We start from the raw sequence: 19,532 nt of genomic DNA, 5'->3' as shown, positions 1-19,532 counted from the left end.
TGTACAAAAGGACTCAGAATTCAGAAACTGAGTTTGTAGCTATGAATTGTTACCAAAACTAGTTCATCAGAAGGAAGGAAATACATTGTTCCTTCAAACATATAAAGCTATGAAATCGACTACCAAGCTGCGAAATGAATACAGTGGGGGTATCAGAACCAGACTGCTGAGAACATTTTTCCTTTTATATCATAAAGAAATAAAGATAAAAACATAATGGTCTTATCCTGAAAAGCAAACATGCCTCCCCTAGCAACCTTGACACAGCTGTGGTGCATTTAAGGCAGCTCTGAGGAATTGTTTTGAAATAAATTGGAAACCCTGAAAGGCAGGTATATGTTCTGGTTGATTAACTGTTCCGATGTCAAAGATAAAGCTGTATCTACGCCTTGAGATTGGGCAGATTTCTAAATGCATTTTAGGATCCTTGGAAGAACTACCACATCCCTGAGAAAATGCAGTGCAAAATGAGTCAAGATGCAATGTGCCTACCTGACAGCAAGCATTACAACCTCCTTATTTCCCTAAGTGGAGTCAGAGGGCAGGGCAGTCAGGCTGTAGTTTCTGTAGTTCCAACCACCTACTATCTGGCTGTGCCATTCTCTGCCTTGATCCAGTGCCACTCCCTTAACTTGATATGTCAGTTTGCAGGAGGCCGGTTTTCAGAAAGGATCATAAATATCCTGGCCCAGTGCCCTAGAGTCATGACAAGCAGAAAGAACTCACTTGTCTGCAGATACTGTTGGTGATATTTAAATGTGTGGGTTAATGTTTTATCCACTTCAGCTTCTTTGCTTCGTATTTCTTCTCCAAAGCTGTGGGCACAGGAATCTACAGCCAAATTACTGCGGAGCAGATTGCAGGACAATCCTGTAACCAATCGCTACATTCCTGGCATCTGGACTCCTGATCCTTTTGCAGAATGGCAGGTGTGAGTGGTTGTCTAAAATATTCTATGTTTATCTTCAACTTCTTATTCTGGGTAAGTGTTTCCCTTTTAATTATCAATTTTATGCAAGAAAGGGGATCTTGATATGATAAACAGGAACAAACTGCATTGGAGAGTAGAAGGAAGAGGAAAATGTATTTTCCGTTGACTTGTTTGGATTTGTTTGTTCTTTCTTTGGTTATTTCAGTAATTGAAAATGAGCCCATGACTCAAAAAGTGCAGTTACATTCTGTCAGGATAAACATTTCATAAATGTTTTGATATTGTTGTAAAAACAAGCACAGAGGAAAACTACCTCCTTAATTAGAGGACAATTATTCTTAGTTGTATATCAATCAGGTTTCCCTGCTTTAAGTCCCCTGTGGGAAAAACATGGTTTGATTCCATCGCTTCACATCTGAATTAGAAACAGGTGAATAGCAAGGCATGGCATGATAAAGACATGAGAAAAAGATTGTTTTCTGAGTCCAAAGAGGGGAAAAATAATTTGTCAAAAAAAAAAAAAAACCCTCAAGAGGGAAACAATAGAATTACTTTTATCATAAAACGTTTAAACTAAGGTCATGAATATAAATTGACATTTTGGAGTTAGGGTTTTCATGTCATCACCCCACCTTTAATAAACTTGCAAGTAGCTCTAATATTGTGAAATGGACAAAATGCAGAATGCACATTGGGGAAATGGGAAGCTGATTTTATCACTTTTAGTATATACAGTGTAACTAGAGGCTATTCAAAGGCAGGTCGTTAAAAATAATCTAACACAATTCAATGAAAATAATTCTAAACAATGGATTATGCAGTACAAGGAGAAATAACTCCATTTTTGGTGCTGTTTGTCTATATGCTCTGTGCTCCACTGCATTCAGTAAGCAAAGAGCTAGTATCGACATTAGCTGGTTTCTGTCAAGGTAAAAAATTCTTTAAAAAGCACCTTTTCAAAAAGATATTATAGATATCTCTTTCTAACTTTTTGCTTATCAAGTTTCAAATTGATGAGTTCGTTTTGTGTTATCGTTCAAAAGTGATAAAATAGTATTTATGCTAGTTATTTACCTATAGTATCCTTATCAAATGACATATCTGTTACAATTTGTACACTTATTGATGAATTATTTACTTCATGTTTGGAATAATAAAGATAGGCCAAAAATGATGTACTTAGTTAAAGTTCAGTACATAAATGGATTTATTGTACAGGATGACTTTCAATGATCAGCAGTCCTAACGTGCACAGATGCCATGTTAAAGGGAAAATGAGTAAATGTATAAATACAATGAAAAGCTTGTCACTTGTGCTTTCTGTTTTTACAAGAAAAAACTTGATTACACTAATTTTCATTAAATAGTCCTGCCTTGTACATTTTTCCCTTGTAATAGCTACATGAATTAAGCATTCTGAGTATAATATAAAGAATGAAATGCTTTTATTATTTCTTTCTAGTTTGTTATTATGAATAACTGAAAATTCATAGAAGATAGAACAATCAATTCCATCATTCCCTACAGCCATAAAAATAGGGCCAGTCATCTTCCATTCATACTTTTTAAGAAATTCCAGATAGATAGTTTTATCTATAAATATTTTATTGTTGATCTCCAAAAGATAATTTCTTCTAAAATGTAAACACACTATCCCTTTAAGTCTTTAAAAATTTATTAATAATTTCATGGTCCATGACCAAATATTCATACAGGGTTCAGATGTCTAGTTGCCTCTTAAATATTTCTGTGTGAATCAGGATCCAGATGAAGTCAGCACTCTGATATTATTTGGCACATCTTTTAGGTCAATTTTATCTGTAAAACTTCCTCCAATTTTTTTTCTTTCTTAGAATTTCTTAGAATTCTTTTCTTAGAATTTTAAGTGCTGATATGTGTGTCTTATCATGGTTTTGAGTCTGGATTTTACCATTTTTAAGGTGTAACCTAACATGCTCTCACATCCTTTGTATTAATTGTCTATGGCTCTTGGTGATTTCAGAGTTTGCTTTGGTTTGCTTTTCTGGAAGAATACTGGGTGAAGGATGTTGTGTTTTTTCATCTGAAGGCACATAGGATTTGTTTTGTTTTTTGATAAGCAGACATTGATGCTTATGTACTACACAAATTATTACTTGGGTAAGAGGTTAAAATGGGTAATTTTTCTTCCTGTACAAGTATGAGCAAGAAAACTTTCAATAAGAAAGTCGTTTTTATTTTATGTTTAGTTACCACTTAGTTTTTATTTTTGACACAGATAGCATAAGAACTTCTTTCTTAGCTTTTTCTTTTCAAATTTCAAAATGATGAATTACCCTTTTTTGTATCATTCCAAGGTGATAGGCTAGTGTTTCTTTAAGTACGTTTTATGAAATGACAGTTGAATTTGTTAATTTTACTGATGTGCAATTTACTCCACATTTGCCTAGCAGGATTTCTTTAGGTTGACTTCTGAGACCTTTTGCCATAATTCTAAAAACTTTGATAGTCCATTTCCTATTTGCTAAAACAAATCATTCCCTACTCTTGCCTACCTCCTACCCAGACATGGAATTAGCAATTTCTGCAAGAATATTTTGTATTTGTCTCTAAATTCATTGTCAAAGTATTCATATACTAACAAGTGCAGGATCCCTATTATTAAGATGTCCTAAAGAATACAAACTGGTAGGAATCTTCAAATCATTAAACAGTTTAAAGATTTTTTAAAAGGTTTATCTATTTTTATTGGAAAGACAGATATACAGAGAAGAAGATCTTCTGTCCAATGGTTCACTCTCCAAGTGGCTGCAATGGCTGGAGCTGAGCCAATCCGAAGCCAGGAACCAGGAGCCTTTTCCCTGTTTCCCACGCAGGTGTGGGTCCCAAGGCTTTGGGCCGTCCTTGACTGCTTTCCCAGGCCATAAGCAGGGAGCTGGATGGGAAGTGGGGTCACTGGGATTAGAACCGGCACCCATATGGGATCCTGATGCATGCAAGGAGAGGATTTTAGCTGCTATGCTATTACGCTGGGCCCTAAAGATATTTTCGATGCATAAAAGCAGCATGCAAAGAACTATTTAGAACAGGTCTGATATTTGAAAAACACTCCTTTTCTTTGAAAGCAGAGGGATAGAGAGAGGGAGATCTTCCACTTTCAGGTTCACTCCCCAAATATCTGTTAACTGCCAGGGCTGGGCCCAGGCAGAAGCCAGGAGCCAGCAACTCTGCCTGGGTCTTACATATGAGTGGCAGTAACCCAAGTTTTTGAGCAATTATACATTTTTTCTCAGTTTCATAATAATAGGAAGATAGGTTGGAAAGAGAGGAGCTGGAACTCAAACTAGCACTCTTGAGCTGGGATACGAGCTTCCCAATCGTTGGCTTAATCCACTGCGCCATGACACTCTCCCCAGGCTATGTTACAGATTCAGGACAACACCAGATTACTTCAAAAAACTCATGGAAAAGTGGAATTTATAGTACGAACTTATTTGCATCCCAAAGTGTTTCATCATATGTGGAAATATGTTATGGAAAAATATGCATATATTTCTAAAAATGATTTTGTAACAAAATAAATTCCTCCTTTTAATTTCATTTTCCACATTTTTGAAATATTCTTGCATATTTAGCATTCAAAAGGAGTTGTAGGGCTTTGTACAATGCTCTACCAGGGATGCTCACTGGTTCCTTGAGAAGTTGTGACTGTGTTGTCATTAACTTTCTGTGTTTCTCTGCTGACACAAAGTCTTTCCAATAATGTGGATTGTACATAGATATTTCTAATTTCCCTGGGGATTTCTTCCATTAATATATGCAGTGGGATCTACAGTCTCTCTGTAAGAAATCTTGAGATTGAATCTTTTGGTTGAGGTAGAAGTTGCAAATGCTACCAGTGGGAACTTCTTAGCCTAAGGTGACATCTGTATTTTAAATCAAAATATAGGTAGTAGGAGGATTCTCTGAGCTTAGAGTATATTCCTAACTCTACTCTCCTTTCTGTCCCCAATCTAGAGCTCCCAGTTGGAATTTTATAATCCTTCATAGGAAATTATCATGTTGTCACATTCTTAATGTTTATTTAAGCAAAAATGTTAACAGTCCCACTGATGTGGTTTTCTTGTAGATGTTCGTAGCCTTGTGTTTCCAAATGCATTCTTTCTGGTATAACTTGCTAAGCAAAGCCTTTGTAAAGTAGGGCCAGATGTTGAAACATCTCTATGATATGCATATTGTTACTTAATATAAACATACTAGTTTCTTTTGGGGGAGGTTTTGAGATATGCCACATAAATATGCAGTGGTTTCCATGTTAGAGTTACTAATTGAGGAAAAAAGTATGAAAGTAGAAATGATCCCAGTCACTTACGCGAGAAATTGATGCAAATTGAAGAATTGGATGTGTTGTGGTAATAATAGATAGGTATAAAATATATTTCCATTTTTAAAAAGATTTATTTATTTTTATTGGAAAGGCAGATATACAGAGATGAGGAGAGACAGAAAGAAAGGTCCTTCATCTGATGATTCATTCCCCAAGTGATCGCAACGGCCAGAGCTGCACTGATCCAAAGCCAGGAGCCAGGAGCTCTTGTGGGTCTCCCATGCAGGTGCAGGGTCCCAAGGATCTGGGCCGTCCTTGACTGCCTTCCCAGATCACAAGCAGGGAGCTGGATGGGAAGCGGGACTGCTGGGATTAGAACCAGTGCCCATAAGGGATCCCGGCCCATTCAAAGCCAGGACTTTAGCCGCTAGGCCACAGTGCCAAGCCCATCCTTGACTTTTAAAAAAACGAATGAAATGTCCACGTTTTTCTCTCCCTCTTTCAGAAACATCATGCTTGTGGGCATTATAGGTGCTGAGGGTGTGTTAGGGGTCTGACTGAACAGGGAGTATTTGGTTGATGGACAAAGTGGAGTCATGAACAGTAGCAGAGAGATTAGGAGAGGCCATCTCTTGATGAAGGAAAGTCGAGCGAAGTAACACTGTCACTCCCAAATGGGACAAGGTGAGAAAAGGCTGAATTGTGGAGTCAAACACATCAGCAACTGAGGGTAGTGAACGTACGTAGAAGTATGGGGAGAGAGAAGGAAGTCAGGATGTGGTAAGGGTTTTCAGATTTAGGAATTCAGTGTTCATCATTGACTTTCATGTGTTACTTGGGTCTGTTAAGTTAGATAGAGTAAGATTATATTTTATTCTGTATATTGATGACATGACCCAAGGTAAAAGAACTAATTAAAGAACTAATTATGCATGAATTTTTTTAAAAAACAGATTTATTTGTTTTTATTGGAAAAGAATTGCAGAGAGAAAGACACAAAGGGAAACATCTTCCATCTGCTGAATCACTCCCCAAATGATCGCCCTGGCCAAAGCTGTGCAGATCCAAACCCAGGAGTCAAGAGATTCTTCTGGGTCTCTCATGTGGGTGCAGGATCCCAAGACTGAGCCATCCTCTTATGCTTTCGCAGCCATAAACAGGGAGCTGGATGGGCGTGTAACAGCCAGGACATGTACTGGCAACCTATGGTGTGCTGGCACTTTCAGGTGGAGGATTAGCCAATTGAGCCATTGTGCCAGTCCCAATTCATGAGCTTTGTAAATATAGTGATTATTTATCATTATGCAATCAACTGGAACTATGACAATCACAAAACACATTAGGACCCACTGGTGGAGATCTCAGACTGAATATTAATTCCTTCATCACCAATTGTGATTCCTTCTGGGCATTGGTTAACCTCTCTGATTTATTGTTCCTCATCAAAAAGTTAAAAAATATAGTCATATATATCTACATCATGGATCTGTTTAAGCACCTTGGTGGATGAACACGGAATAATAAATACCATATAAGTACCATGTAAATATTGAAAACAGAAATTTCAATGACAGCTGTATAATTTTTACGAGGCAGGTACTAGAATAAGAACATTATGTTTATTGAAGGCTAAAGATAAAGGGTCTACTTAGATGATCAATGAAAGTCTACTTGTGAAAGGAGAATAAAAATAAAAAATCTGTGGAAACACATAGTAAACAAAAATTTCTATTAATGTAAAATTACTGAAAATTCCAAAAGACATCATTATCATTTATATAAATTCTCTTTTAGGGAGTTACTAACAAAGAACTTCTAAAATAAGAATTTATCCCAGAGTACAAATAAAATTAGGATTTAATGAGAGGAAATTGGGACGAGAAAAAATGAAAATTTTGAAACTCTAAAATTTTTTCCCTGTTGGCTTACATTTTATGGTATATGTGCATGTGTAAGGTAATTAAATTGCATAGGTTGTTTTGTATCTAGATTAAAGCTTTCTTTTTCCTTGTTTTTGCTTTTTTGTGGGAGTTGAATCTGTGGTAGGGATGAATTGAGTACAAGTTGATTTTCTGAATGTGATTGTTATTTCTTTGGATTCCAATTTATTTATTCAAGATGTGTGGGTTTTTGTTTTTGAAATCTTAAAAGGCAATTTCTCCTCTGTCTCATAAGGAGACATTAAGGTGCCATTGGGACCTTGACCATGACTCAGCCATGCATAAAGGCAATGATGCTCTGAGGACACTGGGTTTTGAAGGACTTGGATGTTTATCAAGAGCATGGGAGGGTTACAATCCTGTAAAGTCCTGCCAGGCCTGCTATGTCTGGTTCAATCAGCGCTCCTCTCAAAATCTACCTCTAATGAGAGAGCTTCATTTTATTTTTACTTCACAACATATATTTTTAGAAAAAGAAAATCTGAAGGAATTTTCCTTACAAGAAAGTATAATGGGTTTCACATCTAATGTGTTGGCATTGGTCCAAATTAAATAATCTGGTAGAGTCATTAAAGGAATCTAAGACTTTAAGTACTATTCTTCATTGTTGTCTTTTTCTTGGTAAGCTTCACCACCTATATGAGCTTACTTTTAAAGAAGTTTAGTTGGGTTCAAAAATGCTGGTTAACATGTATCCCAGTTGCTCAACAGCAGGTTTGTCAAAGGTGCCCCTGTTACTTGTTTACCCCAATTTTATTCTCCATCTTAAATCCTGAGTAAATATTTTGTGATTATGCAGTAATTTTTTTTCTTCCTTGGTCCAACACATATTCTCAGAGACAAATCCAAGTGCTTCGTATGAATGTTTTATTTTTACATGGTTTGCCTTCTAGATTCTACAGTCTCCAAAGCACAGTGTTGGAATTGCATCATGGTGAACTGCCTTTTCTCATCTAGTGGAGATAACTTCTGGTTCACAGATCCATCAGTGTCCTGCAGATGACAATTATTCTTATCAAACATATACTTTACGATGGAATGTCTCAACAATTATTTGTATATTTCATTTATGTTTTTAGGCTGTGATGGTGTAGTTAATTAACATCTATTATAAATGGATGAAAGTACATGGAATTGGTTTATTTTATTGCTAATTTCACTCTTTTTTTTGTTTCTCTGCAGCTGTGTGGTATCTTGATCCTGGCTGTAGCAATATGGGTACGAGTAAGCAAAGATGGTCAAGAGGTAAATATACAAATACAAGCCACCTTGCCCACCCCATAGTTTCTTTCTTTCTTTCCTTCTTTCTTTCTTCCTTCCTTCCTTTCTTTCTTTCTTTCTTTCTTCCTTCCTTCCTTCCTTCCTTTCTTTCTTTCTTTCTTTCTTTCTTTCTTTCTTTCTTTCTTTCTTTCTTTCTTTCTTTCTTTCTTCTTTCTTTCTTTCTTTCTTTCTTTCTTTCTTTTAAAAAAGATTTATTTATTTTACTTGAAAGAGTTACAGAGAGAGAAGCAGAGACAGAGAGACATATTCCATTTACTGGTTAACTCCCTACTAGTCACAATGGCAAGAGCTGAGCCAATCTGAAGACAGGAGTCAGGAGATCCTTTTGGAGTAGATCCAAAGTGGAGCAGCCAGGATTCAAACTGGTACCCATATTGGATGCCAGCAATATAGGCGGAGGATTACTGTGAAATGCCAATGTGCCAGGGCTGTAGTTCTTTCTTTCTTCCTTCTTTTCCTCCCTCTCTCCCTCCTCCTTCCTTCCTTTCTCTCTCTCTCTTTCTCTTTCTTTTCTTTCTTTCTTTCTTTCTCTCTCTCTTTTTCTCTTTCTCCTTCCTTCCTTCTTTCCTTCCTTCCTTCCTTCCTTCCTTCCTTCCTTCCTTCCTTCCTTCTTCCTTCCTTCCTTCCTTCCTTCCTTCCTTCCTTCCTTCCTTCCTTCCTTCCTTCCTTCCTTCCTTCCTTTCTTCCTTCCTTCCTTCCTTCCATCTCTAAAGATTTATCTATTTTTATTGAAACAGCAGATAAGATTTATGAAGAGAAGGAGAGACAGAAACATCTTCCATCAACTGATTAACTCCGCAAATAGTCATAATGGCCAGATATGAGCTAATCTGAATCCAGGAGCCAGGAGCTTCTTCCAGGTTCCCCACGTGGGTTCAGGATCCCATGGCTTTTGACCATCTGTTACTCCTTTTCTTGTCCACAAGCAGGGGTCTGGATGGGAAGTGGAGCAGCTGGACACAAAGCTGTGCTCATATGGAATCCCAGCACATACAGTTTAGCCATTGACCCATCATACCAGACCCCCTGCAATTTATTTCTTACAAATTATTTCTTATGATAATGAAAGTAATGATAGTAACAATAAGCACTTGAAAATTTTTCTTTACTACTCTAAGTCATCATTTGTGCTGATACATGGTTCTACAATTCAGCTTAGTCAATCAAATACTACTTTCCTGGCACTGGGCTAAGCACGGAACAGTTCTTCTAAAGAATGGAGGAGATGCTATTCCAGACATTGGAAGATTCCAGTGAAGATGCAGGTGGAAAGGGACAGATACTGAAGCATTCCTTTTTCACTGTTTGTATAAATCCAGTCTGATGGGCCACATGAGAATGTAGATCATCTTCCCTCCTCAGCATGAGAAATAACTTTAATAGTATAGGATATTGACAATAATTTATCTGATTTTAAAATGGTTGGCCTAGAATGAAAAAAAAGTGATGTTACCTTAAAGAAGAAAATTTGAGTCTGTGCTTTAAAAGCAGCAAGAAGCAAACACATTTGATGTCTCCCATGGCAACTAGCACTGGAGTTTACCCATGGTCATGGGAGGATAGCTCAGCAGTTATCTTGGAATGTCCAGCTTCTTGCTATCAGTGCAAGATTTGCTTGACTGGGGGCAAAGAGCTTACTCACATTTCCACATGTCTGCATGTGAAAATTGAGTGAGTTCTGATGCTGGACTTCAGTTTGCTCTCTGCTTTATATTGCAGTGTCGCAAATGTAGGAAGGCTGGGGAGGGAAGGAGCCTATGCAAGTGTGGTGTGCAAAGAGGGGTCTTCTCTCACTTTTAACCAACATTATTCCACCTTGGCAGCATTTCCTGGTTTCCTCATTCTCCCCCTTTAAAAAATAATTAGTTAATTTTTATTGGAAAGGCAGATACACAGAGAGGAGGAGATACAGAGAAGATTTTCTGTTCACAGATTGACTCCCCAAGTGGCCACATTGGCTAGAGCTGAGCCAATCAGAAGCCAGAAGCCAGGAGCTTCTTCTGGGTCTCTCATGTGGGTGCAGGGACCCAAGGCTTTGGGCTGTCCTTGACTACTTTGCTAGATCACAAGCAGAAAGCTGGATGGCAAGTAGGGACACTGGGACATGAACCAGCACACACATGGGATCCCAATGCGTACAAGGCGAGGACTTTATCCACTAGGCTACAGCACTGGGTCCTCTCTCTTCTTTTAAGGGACACATATCGCTTCTGAATTACTATTCTTAGTCCTATGCGTTCATTTTCTCAGTTTTGTTTGTGGTCTGGGCTTTTGACACTATGCAGGATTGAGTCTTCTGTAACTGCAGTCATTTCATGATATTTTCCCAAATGAAGAGAGCTTCCTGCTTCTCCGCAGGGAAAATTTTGGTTCCTATTCTCCTCAGGGAAGATTTTGATTTCTATTTGATGTTTTTAAGCTACTCTTACACCACGAATTAAGACAGTACATTTCTTTTTTTCCCCTTCTTTGTTTATTTGAGAGGTAGTAGGACAAAGACAGAGAGAAAGCTTCCATTTGCTGGTGCACTCCAAATATGCCTTCATTGTGACCATGGCTAAGTCAGTTCTGGCGCTGGAATTAGGCTATGTTGAAATTGGAACTCAGAAATTCAGTCCAGGTCTCTTCAATGAGTAGCAGAGATGGAGTGGTTGGAAAATCACCTACTTCCTCCCCAGATGTGCATTAATTGGAAGCTGGAATCTAGTGGAGCCAGCATTCAAATCTACCACTTGGTTGTGGAATGCAGACAACCAGCTTGTTTCTATGTTTACTTTTCATGATACAATTCCTTAGGCTGAGGGGTTTCTCCCTTCACCCTCCTCCTCCTTCTTCTTCCACCACTGTTTTCCCCTATATTATTATAATATGATAGTCCCTCGGTAACAGTTACAAGTCCAGCATTTTGCTGTTTAAGTGTGTCATGACATTATAGTACGTATAGATAAGGGTAGAAAGTCAAGCATCCCATTGTCAACATACAGTTAACAGTTTCATTGGGAGTCCATCCTTTATTCAGCAGTAGAGGTACATTCTGTAGCGCATCTTCACTTCTTGGTGTGCTGGTTTCCATTATACAGTTCCTCTAGATGAATATATGTACACACATGTTTACCTATGTATCTATTGATGTTGTATTTTGCATGAAGATTGCCTTACATTAGGCAGAACATATGATATTTGCTCTTTTGGGATTGGCTTATTTCACTGACCAAAATCTTCTCTAGTTGGGACCATTTTGTTACAAATGGTAAAATTTTATTCTTTTGCATGCCTGAGTAATACTCCATAGAATAGATGTACCATAGTTTTTCTTTATCCATTCTTCTTTTGATAGGCATTTGGGTTGCTTCCATGTCTTCCCTATTGTAGATTGTGCTGTTGTAAATATAGGATCACAGGTAACTTTCTCATATGCAGATTTCACTTTAGATCTTTTGAAGGATTGGATAGCTGGGTCATACAGTAGATCAATTTTCAGGTGTCTGAGCACTCTCCATATTGACCTCCATAGTATCTGTACTAACATATATTCCCACCAACAGTGAATAGAATGCCTTTCTCCCCACATTCATGCCAGTGTTAGTAGAGTTCTAAATGTAGGCTAATCTCACAGGAGTAAGGTGGAATCTCGATGTGGTTTTTATTTGTATTTCCCTAATAGCTAGGCGTTATCTCATTCTTAGAGTTAATTGTGTATATTAGGACACCATGATTTATGTTCATTAATTTTATATCCTGCTACCCTGCCACTCTTACAAGTTCCAATTGTGTTTTGATTGAGTCTTGTGGTTCTCCTATGTACAAAATCATGTTGCCTGCAGTAGAGATAATTTTAATTCATAGTTTCTGATTTGAATTCCCTTAGTTTTTTCTTGCCTAATAAATGAGGACTTCCAAAACTCTGTTGAATAGTGATTATGAAAATGAACGTCCTTGTCTAATGCCAGATCTAAGTGGAAAAGCTTCCAGTTTTTCCTCATTTAGTATGATGATGGCATTAGGTTTTTCATATATTGATTTGATTGTGTTGTAGAATGTTACTACTATGCCTATCTTACTTAGGATTTTTAGCATGAAGTGGTGTTGGATTTTATCATATGCCTTCTGTGCATCTATGGAGATGATCCTATGATTTTATTCTTTAATTTGTTGATGTGGTATACCACATTTACTGATTTGTGATTGTTAAACCATCTCTGCATGCCAGTGATGAATCCCACTTTGGGTGAATGAACTGTCTGATGTTTTGTTGAATTCTTTTGGCTAGTATTTTGTTGAGGGTTTTTGCATCTCTGTTCAGGGATACCAGTCTGTATCTCTCTCTCTGTTTTGTCTCTGACATTTGTGTTAAAGTGATATTGGTTTCATAGAAAGTGTGGAAGAATTGCCTCCATTTCTATTGTTTTTGAATAGCTTGTGGAAGATTGAGGTAGGTTCTTAAAACATTTGGTAGAATTTATCAGCAAAACCATCTGATCCAGGGATTTTTTTGGGGGGGGTTGGAGTATTTAATTACTGATTCAATCCTCATCCTGGTTATAGGGTCACTTAGGTTATTAATTGCCTTATGATTCAATTTTGGTAGGTTCTACTGTTATGGAGCATACCGTATAAAAAACTGCTGAAGTCAATTAAATGTCTTTATTAGCCAGCTGGCAAATGCCCCCACTCAGAACAAATCTGAGGGATACAGCCCTGAGCTGTTATTGTAAGGAGCTTTTAAAGGAAAAAATCCCACATTCTGCTGGCCTGTACACTGGCTGACAAGCAAGCAAGCCAGAGTACAGAAGCTACAATAAGCAGGTTAGATTCAAGATGAGCAATTCTAAAATTGCAGTTACATTTAACTTCTTAGAAATTGGTTCTACTTCCCATGGGGTTCAGTTTCCAGGACCTGGTTCCTCCTTAGGGGAGTAACCCAACTGGTAACCATTGGATGATGTACTCTATAAATTTTCACCCTGTCACAGTATGTGTTCAAAAATATATGCATTTCTTCTAGATCTTTTGACATGTTGGCATATAGTTGCTCGTAACAGTTCCTATGTGTGTCCGAGGTATCCATTGTTATGTCTCTGATTCTGTTGATTTGTAATTTTTTTCTCCACCAGCTTCTTTACTACTGACTCAATCATCTGCTCAAGTCAGTGAATGTATGATTAGTTTTTGTTTTATTATTGTGCACTTAAATGCCTTTATTCACAGCCTGGTGGAAAGAACAATTTCCAACAAAATTATTTATTCTGTTTGCTAGCCTGAGGTTGAAGAACATTTGTGGAAATTGCTCGCACGCTCTCTCTCTCTCTCCTTCTCCCCTTCTCTCTTTTTTTCTTCTTATATTTTGCTTTCCACTCCTAGAGAACCTCTAGAATCATGGTGACACTTAGCCACTTCCTCATTCTTTGCCTGCCTTTGGTGATAACCTTTGACAAGGGACAGTATGACAACTAGCTGATAAGCTCCCAGTACATCAGGATCTATTTATTATTTTATAGTGACAAATATGTTTTCCTGGAGGCTTGAGAATCCTGTGTTTGAGCCCAGGAAGGGTATTTGTATAGGGACAGAGTTCCTGTTGTCTAGATTGGGATGTCTGACTCTGGATCTCATAATGAAAAAACTCAGAGTTTAACAACCACCTACTTTTAATATGTGTGTGAAGCTTGCATCTTATTTTATTCTATTGTTTTATTTCTAGTTGATACTTCCTCTCTTCCCAGTGTTTCTGGTAAACAAATTTGGTGTTTAGTCTGTTAAGAAGTTACACATCTTGAATGTATTAAAGAGAACCATTGTCCTTGAGGGTGTTACTCCTCATCTGGGCATAAGAATGAATTAATGGAGCTAGACAGCATCTCTAGTTACATTTAGACACTTGCACCATCAGCCACTTAGGACGAACAAAAACCAATTATTTGCCAGGATCACATTAATCAGCCTGACATATATGGAATTAGCTTTATATTTATCTGAAGTCTGTAACAAAGAGTCATGACTGAGCAAAGAGTTGGATTATGTTAGTGGAGGAATAGAAGGAGCAGTTTCAGAAGGGAAAACATGGACACAGATAGAAAAGGAGGATGCTGGGGAGGAGGTAGCAAATTTTTCTGCAAGAGAGTTTCATAGGAACAATTTTTCTCCTTTGGGATATAAAAACTCAGCTGCATGAGGCAAAGGGAATGGGTAGCTGTTCTTGTCCCAGGAGACTTTCCCCAATCCAAAGAGGATCCCTGGACAGCTTTTAAGATTGCGCAGTTGGAGCAAACATCTGAACTCAGATTTCTGCCCCATCCTAAATAGTTGTTTTGGGGCTGGCCATGGCACTGTTATTGCCGGGCAGTCAACCCATGGATTTGTGGCCAGTCTCTGACAGTGGGTCACCTCACCTGGGCCATTCTTGCAGAGGCACCTCACAATATGCTGCATAGGTGATGGCTGTACCAGCCAGGTCCCGTGAGGAGATACTGGATCTTTAATTCTGTCTGTTCTCTGATGATCCAGATGGTGAGTCTTCCATCCTGTTGTTCAGCTTAGGGTTTGCATGTACTGGCTGCAATATTTAGTGGTGAGTCAATAGAGACGGCTATTTTATTTCTTTAAAAAAATTGTTTATTTGAGAGAATGACAGAGAGAGGTGCGACTGATAGAGGGTAAGAGATCCCAAAGCTGGTTCATGACTAGCACAACAGTGACTACATGCTAGGAGCTGGGAATTCAGTCGGGTCTCCCACATGAAAGGTAGGGCCTCATCTGCTTGAGCCATCACCTCTTGTCTTTTAGAGTCTGCACGAGCAGGAAGCTAGAGTTGGGAGTCAAAGCTGAGGGTCAAGTCCAGGCAGTGCAAATGGGATTCAGGCAACTTAACTGGCCATCTCAGCTGCTAGGCCAAATGCCCACTCCAGGCTGGCTTTTTAAAGCTGCTTTTTTGTCACATGTATTTTGACTCAAATATCATGACTGTTTATTAACAAAACTGATTTCATGGCTGCAATCCTAAAAAGAAAACAAACACAGCAAGCCCCAAAACAAACAAAAATCTTTAGGACATAACCAAGCTTTCAAACTATGTAAATTGAAACATTATCTGTAAATACAGACTTTTATAGACAAAAGATGCCATGGATTATCAGAGCCTGGTGCAGAATCTTTTTGCAAATGGAAATCCTGTGCCCAAGTTGACTATTTGATTATTTCAGAGTTACAAATGTGTGTGTGTGTGTGTGTGTGTGTGTGTGTGTGTGTGTGTGTGTTTGTAACAAATTAGGTCTTTACCCAAAACCTGGCTGGGGCCTAGAAATTTGGTTTAATGCATTTCAAACTTCAACACAATCCTTCCTGTTGATTGAAGAATAGAGATTCTCTTGATATGAAGTGGGACAAAAAGCTTTGAACATAAACAAACAAAAAGAATGCTAGAATTTATTGCAGTGTCCAGTTCTGCAATTGACACTGCTAGAGGATGTCCCGCATGCTGATATGCAGATTCTGAGAGGTGAAGTATTTGGAGTAGCCTGAGAACTAGTGTTCCACCTGGAACAGACCAGATACAATATGGAAGAGAGAGATGAGCTAATGTGACACTCATGCATGATACAAGCAATTTCAGTCTTTCTGGTGGTTTGTTTCTGTACCTTTATGGAGGACAAGAGGTAGGATTGAGGCTAGTTGTCAAGCAGATGTCAAGGAAAAGTGTGTGTGTGTGTGTGTGTGTGTGTGTGTGTGTGTGTGCTGATAGAACTGAATTACACCACACAGCTCACTTTCCAGAAAGGGCCCAAGAAGTTTTTCTAGAAAATCCCATTACCTAACTTCCAGACAATATACAGGGAATTCATATGATATACAAGGTTTTGGTTTTTCTTTTATGAAGACAAAAAATATTCTTATTAATTCACATATGTTCCTCCATGTCCTTTTTCAATCAATACCTACATTTTTTTCCTACCTCTTCTAAGGCAAATGCTGTTTTAATTATCATCAACATAGTATTACCTGTTCTTGAATAACATATCACTGAGTTCACATATTATTTACTCTTTTATACATCAATGTAATTTCAAAATTCATTTAAAACATGCCAATCAATAGTTTGAGAATCATTGGACTTTTAAATATACAAATTAAATTACAATGACACACATGCTATATAATACTACTTAATGTATAAAATACAAAATATATAAACCAACAATCACAACAATATCAAGGAAAGTATCTGTTTTAAGCTTTTGAAAATTGTTTTCAAAAGCCTGTTACAGGACCTGGTGTGGTAGCCTAGCTGCTAAAGTCCTTGCCTTGCATGCACCGGGATCCCATATGGGTGCTGGTTCTAATCCCAGCAGCCCTGCTTCCCATCCAGCTCCCTGCTTTTGTGATCTGAGAAAGCAATTGAGAATGGCCCAGAGCTTTGGGACTCTGCATCCATGTGGGAGACCCAGAAGAGGCTCCTGGGTCATGGCTTTGGATCGGCTCAACTCCGGTTATTACAACCACTTGGGGAGTGAATCATCAGACAGAAGATTTTCCTCTCTGCCTCTCCTCCTCTCTGTATATTTGACTTTGCAATAAAAACAAACCTTAAAAAAAAAACCTATTGCATCTATCTCATTCAACTTTCAATGTATTGTCTTAGAAAAAATAAGATATTGTACACATAGAATCTGTACTTATGCATGGGTTACCAACTGATATTTTAATATATACATAATGTAGTATATAAGATGTTCAATCAAGGAGATCATATTTATTTTCTCAAATATTGAAGATTTTTTCAGAGGTGAAAGCTGTTCGCAATCTTCTGGAAATATTTTTTTTCTTTTTTCATGTGTGTGTGAGAGATGTAACTGTTAAGTGAAGGAAGCATGAAGCAGAGGAGTTTTTGTTTGTTTTGTCATCAACTTGTTTTTATTTCCAGATTCTCAATAGTGGGGGCTCTGGCACCAACTCCTATGTTTCTGCGGATCTCTTGATTGCTGTGGGTGCCATCATCATGGTCCTGGGCTTCCTGGGGTGCTGTGGTGCCATGAAAGAAAGCCGCTGCATGCTTCTGTTGGTGAGTGTTTCAAGCAAGCCCCAGTGCTCAATCAGAAGACTCGGAGGGTCATCGTCCACCCTCCTTGCCTTTCCAAAGGATTAGCTAAGATTGATCTAACGCCAACTTTTGTTAGAGGATTTGACTGTGGAAGCGAGCTTAACTTAGAGGTGACTAAGTTTGGCTGAGATTGGAGGATACTGCAAGAAGAGATAAATTGTCATCATTCATCCAATTGTTTGTAAGTCATTCATTTGTTAACATCACTACATACCTCCACGTGTCAGAATCTGTGCTAAATCCTAAATACAATTTAAAGCAATTAAAACTTGGAAGGAAAGATTAATAAGTAGAAAAAAGGCAAAGGGTGGGGACAGGTAGGGAATAGTTAGCCAGGGAAAGAAATGAAAAATGATTGTATGGGCAAAGGCATAATGATATCTCTAAAAATGAGGCCCTGACAGTTTAGCAGTATTGGGGGTACTGAAAGGCCTTGGAAATGGCTGGAGAATAGACAGAAGCTGCCTGGAGCAAGGAGTGGAGCTAAGTCTGTGGCCAAATCATGAAGTGTCCTATGTAGCTGGTAAGACAAGCATAAGGAATAACAGAACTGAGTCTGTCACTCAGAAAGCTTCAAGGAGGATGAATTATGCTGGGATAGCCCAAAGATTTTGACATGAACAGTAGCAGATAATGAATGGATATGATAAAACTAGTGGGAAAAAAACCCCAAGTGTTTATCGGTTATAAATCTGACACTGGTGCTTATCAGAGCTAATCAAAACCTGCTTCTCAATAAAATTAATGTTTCTTTTGTCCCTGAAAAGAATTTCTTTTAACTGTTTCTTTTCTATCAAAGAAGCCCAAGAGTTTTAACAGAACTGTAGCAGCATCTCTACCAGCGCCTTTTGGTTAGCATGACCTTCTTTGCAGTGAGGGGGAAATAATTTTTTATTGAGCAATTTGTTAAACAAAAAGAAGCAGTGGGCTGCATCCTCCAAAATTATGATTATGTAGACCTGAAGTAGACTGTAGGAATCTATCTAACCAGAGGTCAGATGGCCCTGATAATGATGGAAATACTGTTTCAAGACCATCTCTGAGTTGTGTTTGATGAAGAAAGGAAAGAGGAGCAATAATATTCAAATGCATGTTTAAAGCCCCCTTCATTCACAATCATAGATGCCCATAGTACTTGCTATCTGTAAATCTTCATTTGAACTATTCTCCTTGGCCAGTCTTTGAAGCGAATGTTTCTGAGCAACCACAGAGCTGGGGTTTGCAGTTTGAGGCAGGGTAGAGTAAGTGAAGAGCGTGACTGTCGCTTAAGTGTGATAAGACTCCAGCTGTCAAGAGAAGTTTTCCTGAAAATTGCTGACTGCATAGAGGACAATAAACATTCCTATTTCTTTGTTTTAGTTTTTCATAGGTTTGCTGCTGATCCTGCTCCTGCAAGTGGCAGCGGGAATCCTAGGAGCTACTTTTAAATCTGAGGTGTGTATGTAGGGGATGTTTGACAATGCTGGAAAAGTATGAGAAATTGCAATAATGCCCTGTGGCACAAGTAATCTAATAGTATTTGTTCCCATTTGCAGTACAGCCGCATTCTAAATGAAACTCTTTACGAAAATGCAAAACTGTTGAGTGAAACAAGTGACGCTGCAAAAACCTTCCAGCAGGCGATGAGTGAATTTCAAGAAGAGGTAATTAGATCTGTGGGTCATTTGGGGAGTTGGATGGAGTTTTTTTATGTTTTTTTTTAAGCTATTGTATTCCATGAAGATTGATAATGTTTGCATTTTACAGATTTTGACTGGTTTGGCTTTTCCCATGCTTGAGAAAAATTCATAAATATCTGGAACTATTTTCCAGTTTCATATGCAGTTCTTTTAGCAGTTTGGAAGATAGAGGTTAAGAAGTTATGCGTAAGATTGGTTCAAACCAATAATCGCTTTAAAATTTGTCATCAAAAGGATGGTGTGATTGGGGGAGTCTCCTCTCCCTTGTTTGCTCCTCCCTCCCTTGCCCACTCTTCAGTCT

At 38.2% G+C, this 19,532-nt stretch overlaps 1 protein-coding gene across 1 annotated transcript in view; it reads left to right on the top strand.

Moving 5' to 3' along the window:
* Positions 1-812: 812 nt before the first annotated feature.
* The window catches only part of TSPAN8 (tetraspanin 8), a 30,181-nt gene continuing 11,461 nt past the window's right edge, over positions 813-19,532 (top strand). The window contains exons 1-5 of the mRNA XM_004583031.3: positions 813-982; positions 8,360-8,422; positions 17,376-17,513; positions 18,912-18,986; positions 19,088-19,195. Of these exons, the coding sequence (XP_004583088.1) occupies positions 923-982; positions 8,360-8,422; positions 17,376-17,513; positions 18,912-18,986; positions 19,088-19,195 (444 nt within the window). The 5' untranslated portion in view covers positions 813-922. The remainder of the gene's footprint in view (positions 983-8,359; positions 8,423-17,375; positions 17,514-18,911; positions 18,987-19,087; positions 19,196-19,532) is intronic.

Source organism: Ochotona princeps, chromosome 15, assembly GCF_030435755.1.
Source record: "Ochotona princeps isolate mOchPri1 chromosome 15, mOchPri1.hap1, whole genome shotgun sequence".
Classification (NCBI taxonomy): Eukaryota; Metazoa; Chordata; class Mammalia; order Lagomorpha; family Ochotonidae; genus Ochotona; species Ochotona princeps.
This window is presented reverse-complemented; position numbering and strand designations above follow the sequence as displayed.